At 39.3% G+C, this 19,934-nt stretch overlaps 1 protein-coding gene across 2 annotated transcripts; it reads left to right on the top strand.

Moving 5' to 3' along the window:
- The first annotated feature begins 2,484 nt into the window (after positions 1–2,484).
- On the top strand, positions 2,485–19,934 carry EBAG9 (estrogen receptor binding site associated antigen 9). Of its 2 annotated transcripts, XM_063173440.1 has the most exons (8): positions 2,512–2,592; positions 7,514–7,689; positions 8,585–8,682; positions 12,040–12,118; positions 12,322–12,480; positions 14,379–14,486; positions 15,503–15,594; positions 19,405–19,934. In XM_063173440.1, the coding sequence occupies exons 3-8, from the start codon at positions 8,600–8,602 to the stop codon at positions 19,523–19,525; spliced, it is 642 nt and encodes a 213-aa protein (XP_063029510.1). In that variant the 5' UTR covers positions 2,512–2,592; positions 7,514–7,689; positions 8,585–8,599; the 3' UTR covers positions 19,526–19,934. The 2 variants fall into 2 exon arrangements, with proteins under 2 accessions (XP_063029520.1, XP_063029510.1); XM_063173450.1 differs by lacking the exon at positions 7,514–7,689 and having other exon boundaries at positions 2,485–2,592.

Raw genomic sequence — 19,934 nt, 5'->3', positions numbered from 1 at the left:
TAAAGGGAAATATTTTTCCACAGCCATGGAGCCTATGGGGTGCAGTCAATGTGGGGCACTGCTGTCTTTGCAGCAGCACATGCCTTGCTTGCTCACTGAACACTGTCCTGCAGGCCAGTGGCCAAGGTTTCAACGAATTTCAGCTCCGCTCCTCTGTTTCTTTGATGGGCTTAGGTATCCAGGACATGGTTTGTATATTGTGTACATTGGATCCAGGAGCTCATGTGAGAGCTCTTGGAGAGTGGTGGATGAGGGAGCAGGGGATTCTGAGGGTGTCCTGTAAAACCATGAAGAACAAGGTGAAGAGGTAAAAGCCAGCTTGTAAGGCAACAGTCACATGCTATAGAACTAGTAGTGAAATCTTCAGTCCCAGTAGCCTTCTAAACACACAAGTTGTGTCTTCCTCCTTGATTTTTTCCCCTGATTTTGCAGCATCTGGGAGCTTAGTTTTGGTGTCTTTTGGTCCTTTGCACTGCACCAGATGTAATCCTGGTCCATTTTCTTGTAGCCACTAAATTTCCCAAATTTCTTTTATTTCTCCTCCAATTGCAATTCTTTTGATGGTATCTCCATTCCAGAGTGTTTTTAAGTCCTTCTTATCTGTGTTGGCCTTCAGCGGGGATCAATTTTGGGAAGCTTTGCTGGATGTGCCTGCACTTGATGGCATATGGCCTGCCTTTGATGGCTTTGACTTTGGGGAAGATTTTTTTCTTTTTTTCTTTTTTTTTAAGTCTCCATGCCATGTCCCTCATATCTTCCCCTCCAAGTTATATCTTCCTCCTTGACTTTTTCCCCTGCTTTTGCAAAATCCGTGAGCTTACTTTTGGCCTCTTTTGGTCCTTTGCACTGCACCTGAAATAATCCCAGTCCATTTTCTTGTAGTCACAAAGTCTTGATTTTCTGGATTTTTGTTTTTTTTTTTTTTCAATTGCATTCCATTTGATCCTATCTCCTTTCCAGAATGTTTGTAAGGCTTTCTTTTCAGTTTTGTAAGATTTCGCTTCCTGTCCTAAAAGGAAATCAAATTTCCTTTCTTTTTTCATAAGAAAGGAAATGTTAAAATTCTCCCTTCTCATTTTGTTATATTCCCTTCTTAATATATATTTTGTAATGGCATAACCAGTATGTGTTCTGGAAGGAATTGTAACTGGCTACTTTTACAGCCTGACCTTTCCCAGCGTTTCATGCTTTTCAATTTGCTTTTCTGATTTAATGTAGATGAAGGTTTTCTTTCAGTTTCTGCTTAGGTAGAAAGTTATACTGAAAGGTATACCTCAGCTACACTAATACTTTCGAAATGGTTTTGATGTTAAAGCCAGCATTGCATATATGTTTCTCTTATTGAAGCTGGGTTCTGCAGGCATAAGGGTGTCAATCCCCACCTCAACATAATAGAACCGCTTCCCCTAAGCTTGGCCACAATCATGTCCTGACTTGCTATGCTCTCTACCGATCTTGGACCAGTGCAGACTCACTGGCTTGTCCTTAGATCTGCCTCATCACCACAACCTGCCTGCTAGTCTGGACTCTGAGCTGCCCCCAGATCACCCCTCCTGTGTCCTGTGTGGCAGAGTCCTTGCCCCATGGTCAGATCATGTTTTTCTCCTTGTCCCTCTGGGACCTGTTTCTTGATGAAGAGTTGTGGAAATGCAGTCATGGTGTCTGTTAGGGCATGGGAAAAGGGAAATGAAGGAACTCTATCTGATACCAGTGCCTCGTCACAAGAGCCATCATCCTTCATCCATCTCCTCACTGCTCGACACACACAGGGAACACAGCAGCTGAGTAAATCCCGTGGCAGGAAGTCTTTATTGGAAGATATTTTAAAACCACACAAAGAACTGAGTGCTACAGCTTGGAGTTGAGTTGAAAGGAGTGCTTTATTAGTGCTGCTCTAGAACTGACTAGATTTCCATGGGAGAAAGAGACAAACATCCCCCTTACCTCACCTACCGAGTGTAACACAACTGGAGGTTTACACAGAGCTCTGGAATGCCTTAACATTAACCTTAACACCACTTAAGCAGCCATTAAAATGGACAAGCAGTTGGTGAACAAACTGGGACACTGGGGTAGCACCTGTCAGAAGCGATTTCAAACCATGTTTGTTTTTTAGTAACATCCAAGTTTACAGCTCAGCATCCTATCGACCACAGAGGCACCTTTACTGCCACGTGTGCAGCAATCCGACGCGGTTGCAGTCCAACGCCTTCTTCTCGCAGTTCCCCGGAAGGGCAAAGAGCCGGCTCAGACCTCCCCCAGTCCCTGTGGGGGCGGGAGGAATGCGGACGGGGGAGGTCGCGGGCCGCGGGCAGCTCGGCACGGCGGTGCCCCAGCCGCTGCCCCAGGCGCTCGGACGGCCCGAGGTGCCCGCGGCCCGAGCGGCGCTGCCGGAGCGGAGCGCACGGGGGGCGGCGCGGCCGGAAGGGGCGGGCGTGTCTCCCGGGTGACGGGGCCGAGATGGCGGCGCGCGAGGCGGCGGCGGAGCGGCGCGGGCCCGGCTCTGGATGAGGGGCGGCCGCAGGCTGCGGGAGCGGCCGCCTCGGCCCCTGGAGCCCCGCGACCCCCGGCGAGGCCTCCCCGCCGGGGCAGGTGAGCGGGAGGTGTCGGTTCCTACGCTGCCGAGTGCCGCTTCCGCCTTGCTGGGCAGGGGCCCGGTCCCGGCGCCTTTTCTCCCGGGGCAGAGCTGCCCGCGCGGTTCTCCCGCAGCAGCGCCGCCGCCCTGCTCTGCCCCGTGCTCGGGGCGCCCCGGCCCCGCGGCCCTCGCCCAGCGGCGCGGCTGCTTGGCCGGCCCGGGAGCGCCAGGCCCGCGGCCTCTGCCCGACCGCTCGGGGCCTCTTCCGGGGCGAAGTGGGGGGGATCTCGTGGACTGCGAAGAACACGATGTGGCAGACAGGCAGCGTTTGGGGACAGAGGGGCTTCGCACCCTGTGGGAAAGGGCGAGGGTACACGCCTGTCAGAACTCGTGGTGGGACGGCATTGCTTGGGGTTACCTACTGTTTACGCTGACGAGCAAATTTCATAATACATAGAGTAAAAATTCCTTAGCATGGTTTTAAATACTTCAGAATCTCTAACAGCTCACAGAAAAATTAAGTGCTACTATTTGGTTTCAGTGCTGTCTCTAATAATATTCAAGACTCGACTGGTCAGTAGCCGAGGTAGGGCACTGCTATTTGGTCCTGAATTCACAGTGTAAGTGTCTAAGTTGCATCTCTAGTGAAAAATGGCACAGCTTGCTGCTTTATAGCTCTGTGGAGCTGTATTTCTGTGGAGCTTTATTTCTGTGGAAATACACATGTGCACTGCAGAAACTTCTTTAGGCCGTCTTGTAGTGTTGTTGTTTGTAAATAGCTGGTGCTCGTCAAGACAGGCATTGCAAGATGATTTTGCAGTAGTAACAACGAGTGTGTTAATTTGTTGTCTCTGGCATTGCACATAGTTACAGAAAACTTAGGTCCGGGATGGCAAATAAGGAGTGGAACAGAACTGGGGTCTCTTAAACTCTGGTTCTATGTCTGAGAACTTCAGTTTTGTGAAGTGAGTTACATGAATTAGGGCATTATGTAAAAGACTTGTTGCAAAGTTATGAAGTGAATGAAGTTAAAATGTAGTCTCACAAGATTGTGTTACCTCAAGCTGTATTCTGTATGCTGGTTTTCACAAGACAGTGGCATATACAGGTAAGGAATTGTCAAAGAATAATGGTAGACATAAACTTTCTATTTTAACTAATATTGCATTGAAGAGTATAATTTATTGTAATTCAAGACATAAAGCTTCAGGAGTTCACATTAGTGAGGTTGTAGCTATATTCAGTTTCTTGGAGAGGACCTTTCAAAAAATTCTATCCTTACCACTGAAACTTTGCTAGGGTATTGTCACCAACTGTTCTGGTGACAACACAAAAGCACTACTGAACCAGTATGGATTTTTGGTGCTGACAAATGTAAACACTCAAGGCCATGTTAGTCTTAAGTCCTAGGAAATGAACTGCTTGTTTTGCTTTAGGAGGGTGTTTTGCTTTAGGAGGGCATTTCTCATGTCTCCTTATGTAAATTGGAGGGGAGCCTTTCAGTTTCCGACAAATTATTTTAAGCATCATCGTCTGGTTATTTATCTAGCTGTGTTTAATATGGGCTGAAATCACTGATTCCAAGGTGTGTTTGTGTTTACAGTCCAGAGTTACAAGTGAGCTGATCTGAAAGAAAGCTGATGTGGCAGTAGAATACGAGTTCACTAGGATGAAAGAAGTTTCTAAAATAATTTTAGTGTCCCAAAGTGACTTTATTTTAGAATTGACTCTGTCTGTAGAGATCCTGTTTAAGTGGTATTTGTGTGTAGAGTTAGATATGAAAGAGGAAGTGTTTCTCCAGGTGCCAGTGTGCTTGTTGTACAGTGATAAACAGTGAGAGTCTTGCTTATTGCACCATAGTTGGTGAACCAGTCCTCCTGAGGTGGACTATGCTGGCTACGTTCAGTGAAGTCAGAGGTGCCAGGAGTTCTAATGAGGCTGCTGTTGCAAGCTGTAAAAATGTTCAATAAAATTCTGAACTTTGCCTCCCTTAATTCTGTTTCCTTTATGGGTCCCTATAATGTTTAGTTTCCTCATTCTTCTGACTAGGTTCTAAAGTGTATAACTTCTCATGGCTGTTGTCTTTTAGTCCTTTCTGGGCTCGTGTTCCATGTGAATACCTGTTGTGACTTTTTACCAGTGGAAGACAGTATGAGATGCACAAGTCAAACTCCAGCTAAATTTGGTGTCTGTTACAGAATTGCTGAGTTGACCATGAGTATTAAATTGATTAGGATTCATGTCTTGGTTTATTTGCTTGTTTATATCTGTTGTAATGGAAATTCAGTTGACCCTAAGTCTCATAAATGTAACAAAGCAATTCCAGTAGTGGGAGAAGGAAATCTATCCTGTTTTATAGATGGGAAGTTGAGGCATGAGGTGTGATACGCAGAAGGATGTATCAGGCTGGCAGACAACCCTTACCAGATTTTCTGAATTTTAATTCAGTATTTCACATTTGCCTCTATCTGTTAAGAAATGTTGTAGGATTCTTGATGTAGCACTGCAACTTTGCATTATGTGTCTGTCATCCTGTGTTATAATTGACTGCTAATACAGTTGTGGTTCCTTTTGGGAATGTTTATCAAGGAAAGGCTTAAGAAAACAAGGACGGTTGTGGCCTGCCATGTAGCATTACACTGTCAGTATTTTTCCCAGGAGAAAGAGAAGGTACATGGCTGTGCTTCTTTCCAATGTCTGAGAAAGATGGACAAGAAGAGGATGAAAAAGTTGTTTCAGTTCAGTTTAGTATAATGGTATCATGTGAATTAAGTTTGCAGTGAACTGAGGAAAATTTGGGTTCTGTGTACATCTATATTCATACAATTGCTTCCGAATATAAAATGGTTTAGCTTGAGAAATTTAATTAACATTAAAAAACTTCCAAGCACAAAAGAACCCAACCCAGAAGGCACCAAACAAAACTCAAAACCTTTAGCAACCCTTTAACTTTTCAGGTAGTGCTGTTCTTAGAGCAACAATGCTCACATTTCAAGTGCTGTTTCAGACAAAGGGGAAAATGCTTGGCTTTTCCTTACCTTGAGAAAATAATTGGTTCAAGATTTTGTTTTAAATTAATTTATAAAAAATAATATTAATTGAATAAATACATATATATATGGCTTCATATCATAAATAGCAGAATAAAAAGCAGGTACATAGAGGAAAGTTCTTTTTAAAGGTAAATTATTGCTAACACTACTATGGCTGGCTGATAGCATATTGTTGACAAAACTGGCTGTGCATCTGACAGTTTATAGTGTAGGGAGCTTAACTGGGAAGACTGCAGTCAATGCTCAGAAAAGAGGTGGGCAAAACAGTACTTACTATCTTAAATCACAAACAAAACAAACTTACTATCTTAAATCACAAATGGTTGGAAGAGGCCTCCAAGGTCATCAAGTCCAGCCTTTGAAGGGCCTAGTTCTAGCTCAGCTGAAATGAAATCTCTATCACAAATATGTGAACTGGCCATGTGTCTCATTGTAACTCTGAAATCTTTGCCTGACACATGGAAGGTGGAGAGGTGCAAGTTATCTGATTGTCATGGGCATAATGATAGATGTTGAGCTCTGCCAGATGGGCATACTGGTGGTACTGGAAATATAGTCACTCTTACCTGGGAATGGCCTGGAAATGGATTAACTTTTGGTGATTAGTTCTTATGGACTTCACAAGTCCACTGACTCTGCAAGCCAGAGTTCTTGTGGATTGTGCTTTTTTTCAATTGTTTAACTTTATATTGAAAACTCAATACAGGATACAATTCGATATATGAAAAAATGGTGAGTTGAAAATATATGTATTGGTAAGTGACACACTTGAACACTGTTCTGGTTTTAGTTTTTTGTTCTAGTTTTAGTTTTAGTAATCTTCCTAGTTCCTTGACTTTAGGCACAAATAATATTGAGTCTGCAAAGGTTTTTGGTGGCTTCCTAAAACAGCCATCTCAGTCAGTAGTTAGGAGTTTTTTAAATTTAGGGTCTGTGTGTACTGTCCAGTGTAGCAGTTAGCCTGAATGAGGGAAAAGAGCTTTTACTCTTGCTCGTACTGAGTACTGTTCTGCTGCTTCCCTCCTGCCCCCCAAGCTGATAAAAGAGTGAATTCTGGTAGAGTGGAGTGAGCTTCCAAACAGGCTTTCTTTCAGAAAAGATGTACCTTTATAATAATTTCAGCAGTCACATGCTCTTCATGCCTCACATCCTAGGCAGATAACTTCTAGCTGCCTTTCATAAAAATAACATTTTCTTTCACCAATTCAGTGTTAGTTTGCAGTAATTTCTACCTTTAGGATAGAGAACTTTCCATCTTACTACTGTTCACTCTTTCACTAACTTCCATTATTTCCTAATCATTTAAATTCTTGACTGATGCATTTTTCTGTAATCTACATATTGTTAACATTGCTCATTCTAAAAGGTAAGGAAGTGCTTGAGCATAATATGAAATAATGGTCCAGTCTTTTAAACTAAAAGCTAAATATGTCTGACAATGTCTGTTCTTGCTTCTTTGTGGGAACTGACTGCTTGCTAATTCTGTTAGATAAAGAGCCAATCCAACCCTGTATAAAGTTCTCTACATTTTTAAGTCTCCCATGAAATGAAATGTGATAACACAAATATTGAAGTAGAGGTGAAACGTGTCCTGTAAAGCCTTTCTCCTGAGCTACAGCTTGGTAGTGCAGTCTGTAATTTGGTGGTTACTGCTAGCTTAAGCCTTTCATTTTGTAGTAAAAGGGCCTGTTTATCAGCTCCCATATGATTTTTCAGTAGCAGAAAGTCCTGTCCTGAACTACATGTAAAGCACTATTTCCAGTACTATATTACTATGGTGTTTAATAACAGTTATGTTATCTAGCAAATGAGCACCAATAAAAATACATCTATGCTCCTTGAAGCTCACAAATCCCATTGTGTACCTTTTTAATAAAATCCTCAGGACAGTATTGGAGCAGCCTACCTAATGATCCACCTTCCTGACTCTTCCTAACTTAAAGCCTGGAATATAAAAAGTGATTTAAATGCCATAGCATATTTGAAATCAAGCTGTCCTTCCATGGAATACTCATGGCCTGAGGAAAATGTCACAGGGCTGCCTTCTCTTCTCACCAGAAGGTATGTTAAACTTGCAACAGTGTATGTTGTTACAAGTGTAGATGTTTATAATGCAAAGCTATTTCTGAAGCCTAACCTCTTACTCTTTACTCTGAAATGTTCACCTATAGGAGAGAAAAGAGATCCTTGAATTCCAGCTGGTTTTTCTGAGTCAGTCTGTAGTTATTCAAGGTGGTATGTTGGAATGATGTGATGTGATAAATATAAATTCTCTAGATTATCAAATTGTCACTGAAAAAATAGCTACAAACAGAAGTGGCATCAGCCAAACATGAATTTTTTCTTTTCTGTGTTTGCTATCATGATCCGGTCAGGCAGAGAAATATCAGTAGTTCTGTGGGTTAGCTGGTGCAGTAGTTCACACAGGATGAACACTCTTTTTTTGATGATGATTTTTCAGTGAGACTAGTTCTAAAATAAGCAGTGTTCTCATCATACATTTCCATCAAAATGGAAGGCAAATTTAAACAGCTAATTTTGGAATTTCACCTAATGACTAAATCTATAATTTGTATATGCATGATATGCTCGAGCAAGCAAGAGCTTCTCTCTGATGAGTACTCTGTTTTGCACTGCCACTGTTCAGTGGAGTGTCTGGAACAGATCAGCTGCACAGGCACTGCAGATGGTTGCCTACACTTCCCCTTTAGGAGTGTCTTTAACTGTGACTCTACCTGTGATTTTGTGCTGTTTCTTTAAAGGTCATATATAGTAGATATTGTATTACATCAGTGAAAGATCCTGATAGTGGGCAGGTAGCGTCGTTGCTCCAAGTACTGCTCTCTTTCCCTGCAATAAGTTTCACTGACTGCTCCTTGCTTAGTAGCAACTAAGGCAATTGGCTTTAGGTACTGTATAAAGTTGTATAATCCTCTGCATCTTTTTTCTTTTGCAGGAAGGGTTTCTTACCATGGCCATAACACAGTTTCGACTCTTTAAAGTCTGTACTTGCCTGGCAGCAGTGCTTTCGTTCATTAAAAAGTTAATATGCAGGTAAGCAAGTCTTACTTAATTTGGTTGCCTTTTTTTTTTTTCAATTTTTCAATTACAGATTCTTGCACTTCTGCCCTTCCCCCAGCACTAGCCACCACTTTTACCAGCTCTGATTTTACTAATTGCAAAACAGTCAACACAGATGAAAACTAAATTGAGTGAATTCTTTAATTTGCTATTTGTTCAGAGTTCCAAAAGTCTGTGTAGTGTATTTGTGAGTGTATTTTGTTGTATGGTGGCTGAATAAGGTTTTATAAACAGCTATGACAGGGTTTTAAAATGGCTTTTAAAACTATTCCATGTCAAACTTGAAGAAAAGCTGTGCTGCACAGTTTTGAAAAGTACTTAGCAAGTGATACTTTGTGTTTCAAGAGATTCAGTTAATGGGAGCATCCACTCTGTCATCAGTCAGTAGGCTGTCATTACAAATGTAGGCAGTTCTCATCCTGTTTGTCAAAAACAGTTGCCTGAGACTTCAGATTCTTCTGCCTATTGAAGATTCTTTCAGAAGTTTGGAGGACCGTGATTAAAGTTCAAGGAATGGCTTTTTTTTTCTTTTTAATGATGAAGAATGGTTTATTTTTTACACTCTTTTAAGTCATATGTGGTGTTCTTTTGAGTTGTAGACTCATGAATGCTGCAGTGTAGTACTTTGAAGCAATCTAAAAATCCTCAAGAGTGAATGTGGAGTAGTAGAGTTCAGTGATACAGTAGTAGAGTACCTGAGGCAATTCTTGGCACTGTGCTGTCATATGAACTGCTGTGCTTCCTGCCACTTCTGCAGCATGTTGTTTACGTAAACAAATACCAATCTAGAGAAATGTATTCTCTTTTTCTGTATGATGACAATTACTTTCCCAGTGAGGATTAAAGTGTATGCAGAATATGTGGTAGACACAAAATAACTGCTTATTTCCTCTTCACCTTTACTTATTCCAAGAATAAGGGGAAGCTCTTGAGTTGTTGGTAACAACTCACTTACAGATCTAGTGAAGCATTAAAAGGATACATTTTAATGCTGCATACAGTGATATAGATGTCAACCTTAGTTCTGTGATTTGAATTCCAAATTAAATTAAGAAAACTTGCTGTTCAAGTTCTGAAAGAAGTCAAAACAGAGTTGATCATAACTTCTGTATTATGTGGATCCTTAATTTCTCAAATTATATTTTTTATAAGCAGATAATTGTTTTCTAAGTGTAGTGACAATATTTTCATTCGTTTTTCCAACTTCTAAATGACATATCATCTTGAAATGAACAGCTGAGAAACTGTTTCAGAGTACATTAAGTACTCTGAAACAGTACTTTATTTAATAACAATTAGATAAAGAAATGAAAATTAAGTCTTTCACATAAGCACATAAGCACTGGATCACATTAATTCAGACCACTAACTACAGATGTTTCTTCTGGTCACTGTCATCTGCAAAGTGTAGTTTGATAAATTTTGTTTTCCTGTAATGCACCCCTCGATATAACTATGACTAATTTTCAGCAAATGTGATTTAATTAAACGTGCATTTTAATTCAATGGATATGAGCTTAGTACTTACTTAGATTACATAGTTTACATTAGATTTTCATTTGAGCAAGTGCCTGTAGAGATTGTGCAACTTTTTAGGCAGCATAGAGCTTACAAATAGTACTAGTCCTTTCTTTAGTTAAATCTCTTCTTGATAAATAACAGACTGCCTGAATCCATCTTTCAGGAAATAAAATGTGTAAGTATAAGAAGAGATGACACTTCCTTCCATTTAAAATATCTAATTATCTCCAACTGAGAAATCTGAATACTACTTATTACTAAGGAGAAACAAATCCAATCATTTTTGAGGCATTTGGCATTCAGAGCAGTGATCAGTATCTAATGGTGGCTGTGGAGCAGCTGTTCCTCTAAGCATCTTGTTCCCTTCCTAGAGGAAGTGGAGATCTGTAGCCTGCCTTGGTGCTGCTCTGTGTACTATATTCTTTCTGATGTTGTGTGACAAAAGCTCTTTCCTCCTACCTCCAGCCCTGTTACCATTTTGACTTGATTAATGTTGTTACAAGCTGCTTGCTTGTCTCATAGCTCATATAGAGAAAGTCAGTGCAGAAGTGATGGCCTGTAATAGTATTAAATGTAAATAGTATTAAGGGTGTCTGTGTTGTAGAGGTCTGAAGGAAGTTGTTTCCAGGCTTGGATTTCCTTTAGAGATGTCCAGTAAATCTTGTCAACCAGAAGTCTCTAATGTGTTTGAGGGAACAGTGTTCTCACTTTCCTTTACCCCTAAAATCTGTTGCTTTTCAGACTTGAAGGAACAGTTTATAAAGCGAGTAGAGTTAATTATATAAAACTTGAAAATTTGATTATAGCACCTGACCTTGTCTAAGGAGGAATATTGGTCTAGAGTAGAAAAAATATATCTAGTCACTCACCAGCCTATAGTAGAGGTCATATGACAAGCAATTCAGCTAGTCAGTTGGTAGTATGTTCTCTAATACTAAAACTAATGGATAGAAACTAGAAATTGAAGTTTCCCGGTTTATTCTCATCAGTTGTAAGAAAAAAACATTCAATTTCCCAAGCTACATAAGGTCAATTTCATGACTGCTTTGCTGTAGGACCTTACATTCTTTGTGGAAAACATAAATGTGAGTCTGAATTGCACTCTGTTGTGTTGTAAGGTGAATGTCAGCTAAGAATATTTTAATTATTCTGATCTTTGTATGTCATGAAGTAGATATCTAGATAATTTATTTGCAATGCATTAGTGTTGTTTTAAATTAAAATTATTTTATATGGTTGCTGAAATGCATTGAAATGGTATTCTTTACGTAGAAGCGTGAATTGAAGCTATTAACTTGCATAATCTTGTATTACCTCTGTTTAGAATTTGAAGAAAAAAGAGCTTCAGAGGGGCTTTCAAATCAAGCAGCTTAGAAAGATATTTGTTAGACACAGCTTAAAGTTTAAGACAAATAGAAAAATTTCTCATTTTACAGTAGAAATGGCTCTTTTGCAAGTATAGATTGTTAGTGCTTGCTTCATAAGCACTGACAGTCTAAAAATTGTGACTGAATTATGCAGATGAGTTAGCCCATTTTCATGTTTCTTAGAAGTATTTCTCTATTTCACTGCAATTAGAAAAGTAAATTGCACTTTGATATTCTTGTGAAAACAACTTTCAATTCATGATGAAATTCCTTTGCTTAGCTGACTTTTAGTGACAGTAGTTAATACAAAGGTAATGGAAGCACTGAATGTTTTAGCCATGACTATTTTCAGTAGTGCTGTTCTCAGACTTCCTTTTTTGTTTTTTTTAAACTTAGTGCTCATATTTTCAGAGCTTGGAGGAATCCTACATTTTTTTTTCAGGTCTGGAAGAGGGCGAAAGTTAAGTGGAGACCAAATAACTTTGCCAACCACAGTGGATTATTCATCTGTTCCTAAGCAGGTAAATGTTAAAGTGGTAGGTGACTTAATCCCATAACAGGATGATTATAGAAGTCCTACAATATTGAATTGGTATATATCCAAGAAATATATCATATAATGTGATATATGTGATACAGTATTAAGTATATATCTTAGCAAGTTATAAAAAGACAAGATTTTACCTGCAGATAATATTAATTTGTACCATATTCTTATATTCAGCCTGAAGTAGAAGACTGGTCTTCATGGGATGAAGATGCACCTACAAGTGTGAAGATTGAAGGTGGCAATGGTAATGTGGCTGCTCCACAAAATTCTTTGGAACAAATCGAACCTGATTATTTCAAAGATATGGCACCAACTATAAGAAAAACTCAAAAAGTAAGTATTACATTTTCAACTATATTTATGGAGGGTCTTCCTTGCTTTAAAATAAAAGCAAGTAAATTGGCAACTTACAGAAGGTGCTGTTGGTAAATGAGAATAGATGTTTGTGTGTAGTTTATCATGTTTAATTTTAAGACCTTTGAGATCTTAACAATTGTGATGCTTTCAGATGTTTACATACTTAGTCTTAATGTTATTGGAAACTTATGAATAGTTTCATACTCTAAAAGTTCTTGGAAGTATAATGGGAGAATCCTCTAGTCATTTGTGCTCATATCCTTATTTGAACAAAGACATTCAATGTCTTGCTCTATTGAAGTCTGAGGGAGCAGCCCTGCTGTTTCAGAAAACAATGGTTAATTGTTTCACCAAGTTATATTGGGGAGGCTGGAATTAAAGAACTGGTTTCAAAACAGCTTGTTCTTCAGATATCCATTTTAACTGGAGACAAGACAGGAGGGCATCTCTACAGGAGCATCAAGGTTGTAAATAAATGTTGATTAAAATCTGGTGATTGCAGGTTTTTATTCTATTTGTGAATCTTTCAGCTGGGTACTTGCAGATCTTTGAGTCAATTGGAGAAACCTCACAAGTACTGGAATAGGTTACCAGAGTTGTGCAGCCTCCATCTCTAGAAGCTTTTAAGCCCCACGTGGAAAAGCCCTAAGTACTTTCATCAGCTTTAAAGTGACAGTGGTTTGAGGAGGAGATTGGATTACAAACCTCCTGAGGCCCCTTCAAACCTGAATCTTCCTGTGGTCCTGTGAACTGGAGGTGATCCTGGTGTCAGCTTTCTGTACATTCAGAATCTTCTAAGAATTTTGCTGTTCCAAAATCTGAGGAGTAGAAGAGGGCTAGGGAGAGGTAGATTTCTTCTTTATATCTACTGACATTTTTTGCCTCATAGAATGCACTTCAGGTTCAGAACAAAACTGAGGAAGAGTCCATGCTAAACACTGGGTTTCTATTAAATATCTCTCTAGGGATTACTGCAGGCACTGTAAAAAACATCCCTGTTAACTTGGCCAAATTACCACCATTCAGTATGAATTTATGTTTATTTCCACTGAATGTCTCAATACAAACCCTGAGATTTGAGGTACAGTCTACTCATGCCGTCACTCATCTATACTGATCTATTTGGAAATAGAACCTCAGTCAAATAACAGTCTGTCATTGCTCAATAAGACAATAAGATTGTCTAGTCCTCTTTCCTTTCTTGGATTGGTACAAGCATATAGGCAGTGGAACTGTGGATCTGCCTCATTGGGAAGCAGAAGAGGCTCGAAGTAGGCTAAACAGAGTTTCTGCCTTGTGCTCAAGACAAGTGAAAAGGTTATGTGATCTTGGCAACTGTTTTGGGAAAAGCACTGCTTTTCAGCCAAATCAGTACAGAGCTTACTAGTAAATGTTGACAGCAAATTTGCAGCTATTGAAACTGCACAGATAGTGGAGTAGTTGAGAGAGCTGACATTACAGTGCAGTACAACTGTGCAGACAGCACTGTCCTCAAAAGTAGTAGCTTAAAGTGACCTGTCACTGAAGCAGGATTTCTCCAAGCAATTTGTCACATAATTGGTAGCTTTTATGAGTACTGGAGATGTGACTGTTTGAATTGTGATTCTTTGTTCCCATTCTCTGTCTTGATACAGTCACAGGTTTCTATGTGACTAAAGAAAGTGCTAGTGGGGGGAGGAGGAGTTCTTGTCTTTTGTATTTATCTTTCACTTACAAGTTCATTTTGCTGTGCAGCTTTAAGAACCTGGCCAGGTTTAAGACACAGTGAGGTGTTGTGTAGCTGAACCTTCATGGACAGAGAGTTATATGACCAAGGAATCTCTGCAGTGCTTTAATCTACCACTTTTTTGTTCCTTTTTTTTTAATATTTTCAGATAGTTATTAAAAAACGAGAGCCTTTAAATTTTGGAATTCCAGAGGGAAACACAGGATTCTCTAGCAGATTAGCAGCCACACAAGATATTCCTTTTATTCACCAATCTGTAAGTATGCTTTAAGTATTGATCTTGTATTTGTCAGTTAAATTATATTCTCTATGGGAAGGAATAGTCTGCCTAAGGTGTGCATTGTGGGAAGTAATTGGAATAGTTGGGGATGTTTATTTTCTTTTAAATTGAGTGAAGAATGAAGTAGTCCAATATGTTCTGCTGAGAAACTTGACAGATCAGTGATAAAAAGGTAGGAAGCTTCCATATACTTATGGGCTTGCAAATCTGCTAAAGCAATGAACTGGAAGTTTTGGATTTTACTCAGTAAGTTACTAACAAAAGAGTAGAAGGCTTTTTAGAAAACCTCTAAGTTACCTTTGCTTTATTGCTTTGGACCCATTTTTAACCTTCTGCTTCTCCCTTTTTGTGTAGGAATTGTAGTGTGGCAGTCTCCTAATTTTTACTCCTTAGCCTTTGAAAAATTTGTCTAGTTGCCTAATGACCTGGCCAGTTAGCAGGAGATGCTCTCCCTCCCTTGCCCTTTGCCTTTTTTAACAGTGTTTCTCTTTTGATAAACGTTGTGCACAAAAGGGTGCAGGCAGGAAGCAGTACAGAATGGTCATACCACCTCCTTGCACTGTCTTTTATGAAAATAATTCAGGAAAGGACTTCTAGTGAGTAAAAGTGTCACTCAGCTGATACTGGACATAAAAACAAGTGGATGTACGTGTTGGTTTGTCCATGCAACTGCCAGAAATCTTTTACATTATCTGCTCATTTAATCTGCTCAATCTGTCTTCCTCTTGCTAAAAATGCACTCCACTACTTCCTTCCTGTCTTTGTCCAAAAAAACCCTTTGACAACTGAAAAAGCTCAGTATTATAGCAGAAAGAAAAGCATGGACAGTAAGATGAGAAGCACTGCCATACATCAAATATTTCTGTGAGTCTGAAGCATTAAGGTTAAAAATATGTTAAGGAAACTTTGCTGTCATCCAGGAGCCACTCTGGCAGTCACACACCAGTGTTTTATTTAATTTTCCATGAGCTTAGAACTTCTCTTTGTTTCAGCCTGAACTGGGAGACCTGGATACTTGGCAAGAAAATACAAATGCCTGGGAAGAAGAGGAAGATGCTGCTTGGCAGGCAGAAGAAGTTCTTAGGTAACTGAAATTAATATAACACTATGTAAAGGTTTTACATGTAAAAGAATCACATTTGTTTATTTGACACCTTCCTGGTGAGTGCCAAGAATTCTTAAACTCCTCTTAAGACAAGTTATTTTTATGCATCTAATCTCTGTGTAACTGGTACTCACCAGAAGACATTTTGGATCTAATTAATTTAATAAATGAGATAGTAGAGGACATCTGAAAATCACTGGAACAACACATTAACACATGCACATGCAGGTGCTAAAAAAATGGCCCTCCACCAATCCCAACAATTTATTATGTTCAGATGACATTACTTGATTAGGTAAAATACCACTTGATGTCCTTCTAAAAAGTATCACAACCATGTGCTTAAGGTAAAAATAGTTCAGGATAGAAGGTGAAGTGATAACTATGTTCTTGGAATCCCTGTAGGAGCTAGGCTTTTGTAATTTAACTAAACTAGCTGAACATAAAATCAAAGTCTTGCACAAAGTTAGTGTGAATGCTTCAGCTGTGCAGTTTGTGTTCTTCTTTCCTTTAAGGGGTATGGAGAGTAAAGGGATGCAAATTAAGTTTAAGTTAATCATACTCAATATTTGAACTGGTAGTGACTTACAGTTGTATCAAACTTTACTGCTTGCTACATAGTCAGGTAACCAGCCTCAGACAGCTTTAGCTTCCTAGGCTGTTGTAATTCTACTCATTTAATTACAAGCACATGGCTTCTGTGGTCCACTAGTGAAATAAAGACATGATATAGTCAAAAATCATTCTAAGGAAAATAGGGATTGTGGGGAAAAGAAAAGAGGAATCTGATCAAGTGTTTATTTTAATGTTTTGAAAAATTTACATTTTCAATCTGTGGAATAAGACAACAGGGAAGTTACCAGCTCATTTTCAATGTGCTAATCATAATTAGAATTTATTCAATTTATTATCTCTGTCAGTCTTGCTTTGCAGCAGCTTAACATGTGAAAATAGAGTTGTAATGCAAATATTTTTGTAAACTTTATCTGGTATCAGTGTGTACATTCTGATCAATATCTTGCTGGTCTTCTTTTTTTTCCTTTTTTTTTTTTAAACTTCATTACTGTTTCAGGTTTTGTACTGAAGTACGAGCTTTGTGATGTGAAAGATGCGCTTTTGGGCTGTTTTGGTTCCACAGTACTTTTCCATAGTACTTTTTCCTGTAAAGAATATCAATAGACTCAGTAAGATCTTCAATAGCTGTGGTGTAGTGAAAAAACTTTTTTTGTTTGTTTTTTTATGGAGAAATGAAACAGCTACTTCTGCTACTGCAGAGACTGCACTGTATTTACTTAACCCTTGCCACATTCTATTACAGATGGTTTGTCATACATGAATTAGCTATTAAAAATTACCTGGTGTATGTATATGCCAGTTTATTCTTGGAGTGTAAAATTTGTGCAGTGAATATTTCCAGGATGGGCTAAGTTATATTGTTTGCCAACTGTCAGGTTCATGCTCTAGAATACTTAGGAAGAGCAATCTCTTACATGGTGATAGCAGTGGGGTTTCCCAAAGGCTTTAATTTTTCATAGTGTCATAATATTTGGTTGAACCTATCCTAAAGATTTCAGCCTACCATCTTTACTGTTAAAAGGGTTCAACTCAAATGGTTACTTCTCATAGGGTTTCTTTTTGGCCTCACTAAAAAGTATCAAACTGCAGTTGTTATAGAAGGGATGTGTGTCTAAATACTTGCAGCAGATAAAATATGATTAGAACTCCAGATGTCTGTGGCTTACTGCTTGTCCAGCTATGGCTGGCTACCTCTATACAGCTGGTCATTATGTAAGCTGTACCCCAGCTGGGTGAAGTAAAACCTTTGTTTTATTCATGACACAAAAATAACAATGTTTATCTGTAAATGAGTCAAGTCCTGGCTGATTTTTAGCAACATGGATAAAGAAATCCCGACTGGGTTTAGTTTCTCTTGCAGTAGACATCACCGGTGTTTTTAACATCTGACATTTAACATAAAACTTAAGCAAAATATTTAACATAAAACTGGACAGGCCTGACTCTGTTTTCAACAGAGTGTAGTAAGGAAGTGCAATGGAGTCTCTTCTTAATGATAGAAGTCTGCATCTTGATCTGCAAAATGATCTGAAGATCCTGTGGTCACTATGGTGACTTAATGCCTAAGTGTAACACTTGAAAGAAGCTTGTATAATATTTCAGACTGCCAAATAGAGGACAGTCCTGTAATGTTCCAGAGTGTTAATGCTGACTGTACTCCAGTGGTGCTTTTGGAGAACGAAATGAGTGTGCAGAAAAAGTGAGGGTCTCCCTTAGCCTGCTGTGTCTGGTACCTGTGGGTGCTTAGTAAGACCAGAATAATTTTTGTGTAGTAATGGAGTGCTGATCACTTAGGCAGAAGTGGGCTGTGTCCTGCTAACTAGCAGTGAAGACTGTCCTGGTGAGTTTATGTATAAGCATAACAGTTGAAATGAGCACATATAGTAAGTCAAATGCTCCCTGGAATTAAGGCATGCAGAAAGTGCTGAAGAGTAGGCTATCAGAGCATGAGAAGTTCCTGTAGTCTCTTTTTTCCCCATTTTCCACAGGTTCTAGGCTGGGATACACTGAAATTTTCCAGTCAGTGGTGAATTGGTATAGTGGATGACAAACTGCATTTTCAGTTAACTTGAGTTAGTTGGAACTGAGTTTCTTCTGCAAATTTTAGATACCTATCTACAATTCAGACTTTATATTACCAACGAAGTTTTTATCCCAGTGGAAGCAATTGAACTCACACATTTTTAGTTTATAACAGCTACTTGTATTTTTGTTGGCCAGTTGCTGTGTCTGAGGCGAGTTGAAGGTCTGTCTCTGGTAGAACTGAGTGCAGGTTCCCAGACAGTAGAGGGCGTGAAACCACTGCTGTGCACAGGAGCTCTGTGTCCTGTGGGTCACCCTGGGGAGAGAAACAGGAGCTGCCATGATCCCTCCCTTCAGAACGGCTCGTGAACAGCAGCATTAACTACATGGGGCTTTTTGGAACTTTACTGTCTCTGTGTATTGGCTGGTGAAGAAGCACAGTGCCTCTTCCCTTCTGCATCACTTCAGATACGTGGGAAATATAAAAATCTGCCACTGTAATGTGGCAAATATTATTACTCTGCCTATTGCTGCACTGACAGCTCTGTCAGCTGTCAGGTAGAATGTAGAGTAATGGGTGACAAACTCAAAAATATCCCTAAACCAGCAAAAACTCAAAACTTTTGAGCTGCTGCTGAAAGTATTAGATAGATTTGTAGTTTTTCCTCTAGGCCTTGCAACTGTCTTTACTCTCACTGATTCATTTACTCTGAATCTTTGAGAAGCTAGTGGCTTTTAAATTGCTGAATAATTGAACAAATATTACTGCCTAAAGCTAGGTTGGATTGGGTTGGATATGAAAAAGTTATGAAAAGTTATGAAAAAGTTCTTTACCTGGAGTGTGATCATGAACAGGCTCATCAGGGAAGTGGTCACAGCCCCAAGCCCACCAGAATTGTTTGAAGAATGCTCTGAGGCATATGGTGTGATTCATGGGGATGGTCCTGTGTAGGCCAGGAGTTGGACTTTGATGATCCTTGTGGGTTCCAACTCAGAAGATTCTACAATCCTAGATTAATCTGAAAAAAGGACTTCAGCACAGTAAAAGGACTTTTCTGAGCCTAATGACAATAGGCTGATGCTCTGTTTTTATTAGTTATAATAACCTGTGTATTGACAGGAACTTAAAGTATGAGCATGCTGAAAATTGCATGTGTGTTATTTAGCAATTTATGTTTTCTTTAATTACAGACAACAGAAGATAGCAGAAAGGGAAAAAAGAGCAGCAGAGCAACAGCGAAAGAAAATGGAGAAAGAGGCACAAAGGCTAATGAAAAAGGAACAAAACAAAATTGGTGTAAAACTGTCCTAACAGAAGCCACACAGCAATGGCAGTGCCAGTGAAAAGAGAATTTCAGCTCCAAAAGATACATATTGGTATTGATTTAACTATTTATAGGACTTCAACACACTGCTTGGTTTCAGTGCATTCTTCAGGTCATCTTGGAAGCCAGGATTTTCCCAAAACATCTTGAACTACTAGTATGTAGTTCTTAAAGAAGAAAAGCCCTACAGAAAATCATGCCTTGATGGAATGTTTCCTGCAATAGTTCTTTTCCAGCACCCTTCTTTGCAGCAAGTGATTGACAAGGATGTTAATTGAAAAACACTCTAAATGAACAGCTCAAGCCTAGGGAAAAGAATGTAAATATTGAGTGGTGGGAAATCTACCTGTATTGTCTGTGCTTACCTGAAACATGTAATTAAACAGTTTTAAAGAA

Source organism: Melospiza melodia, chromosome 1 (genome assembly GCF_035770615.1).
Source record: "Melospiza melodia melodia isolate bMelMel2 chromosome 1, bMelMel2.pri, whole genome shotgun sequence".
In the NCBI taxonomy this organism is placed as follows: Eukaryota; Metazoa; Chordata; class Aves; order Passeriformes; family Passerellidae; genus Melospiza; species Melospiza melodia.
The sequence above is the reverse complement of the archived record's forward strand: the minus strand, read 5'-3'. Positions and strand labels throughout refer to the sequence as shown.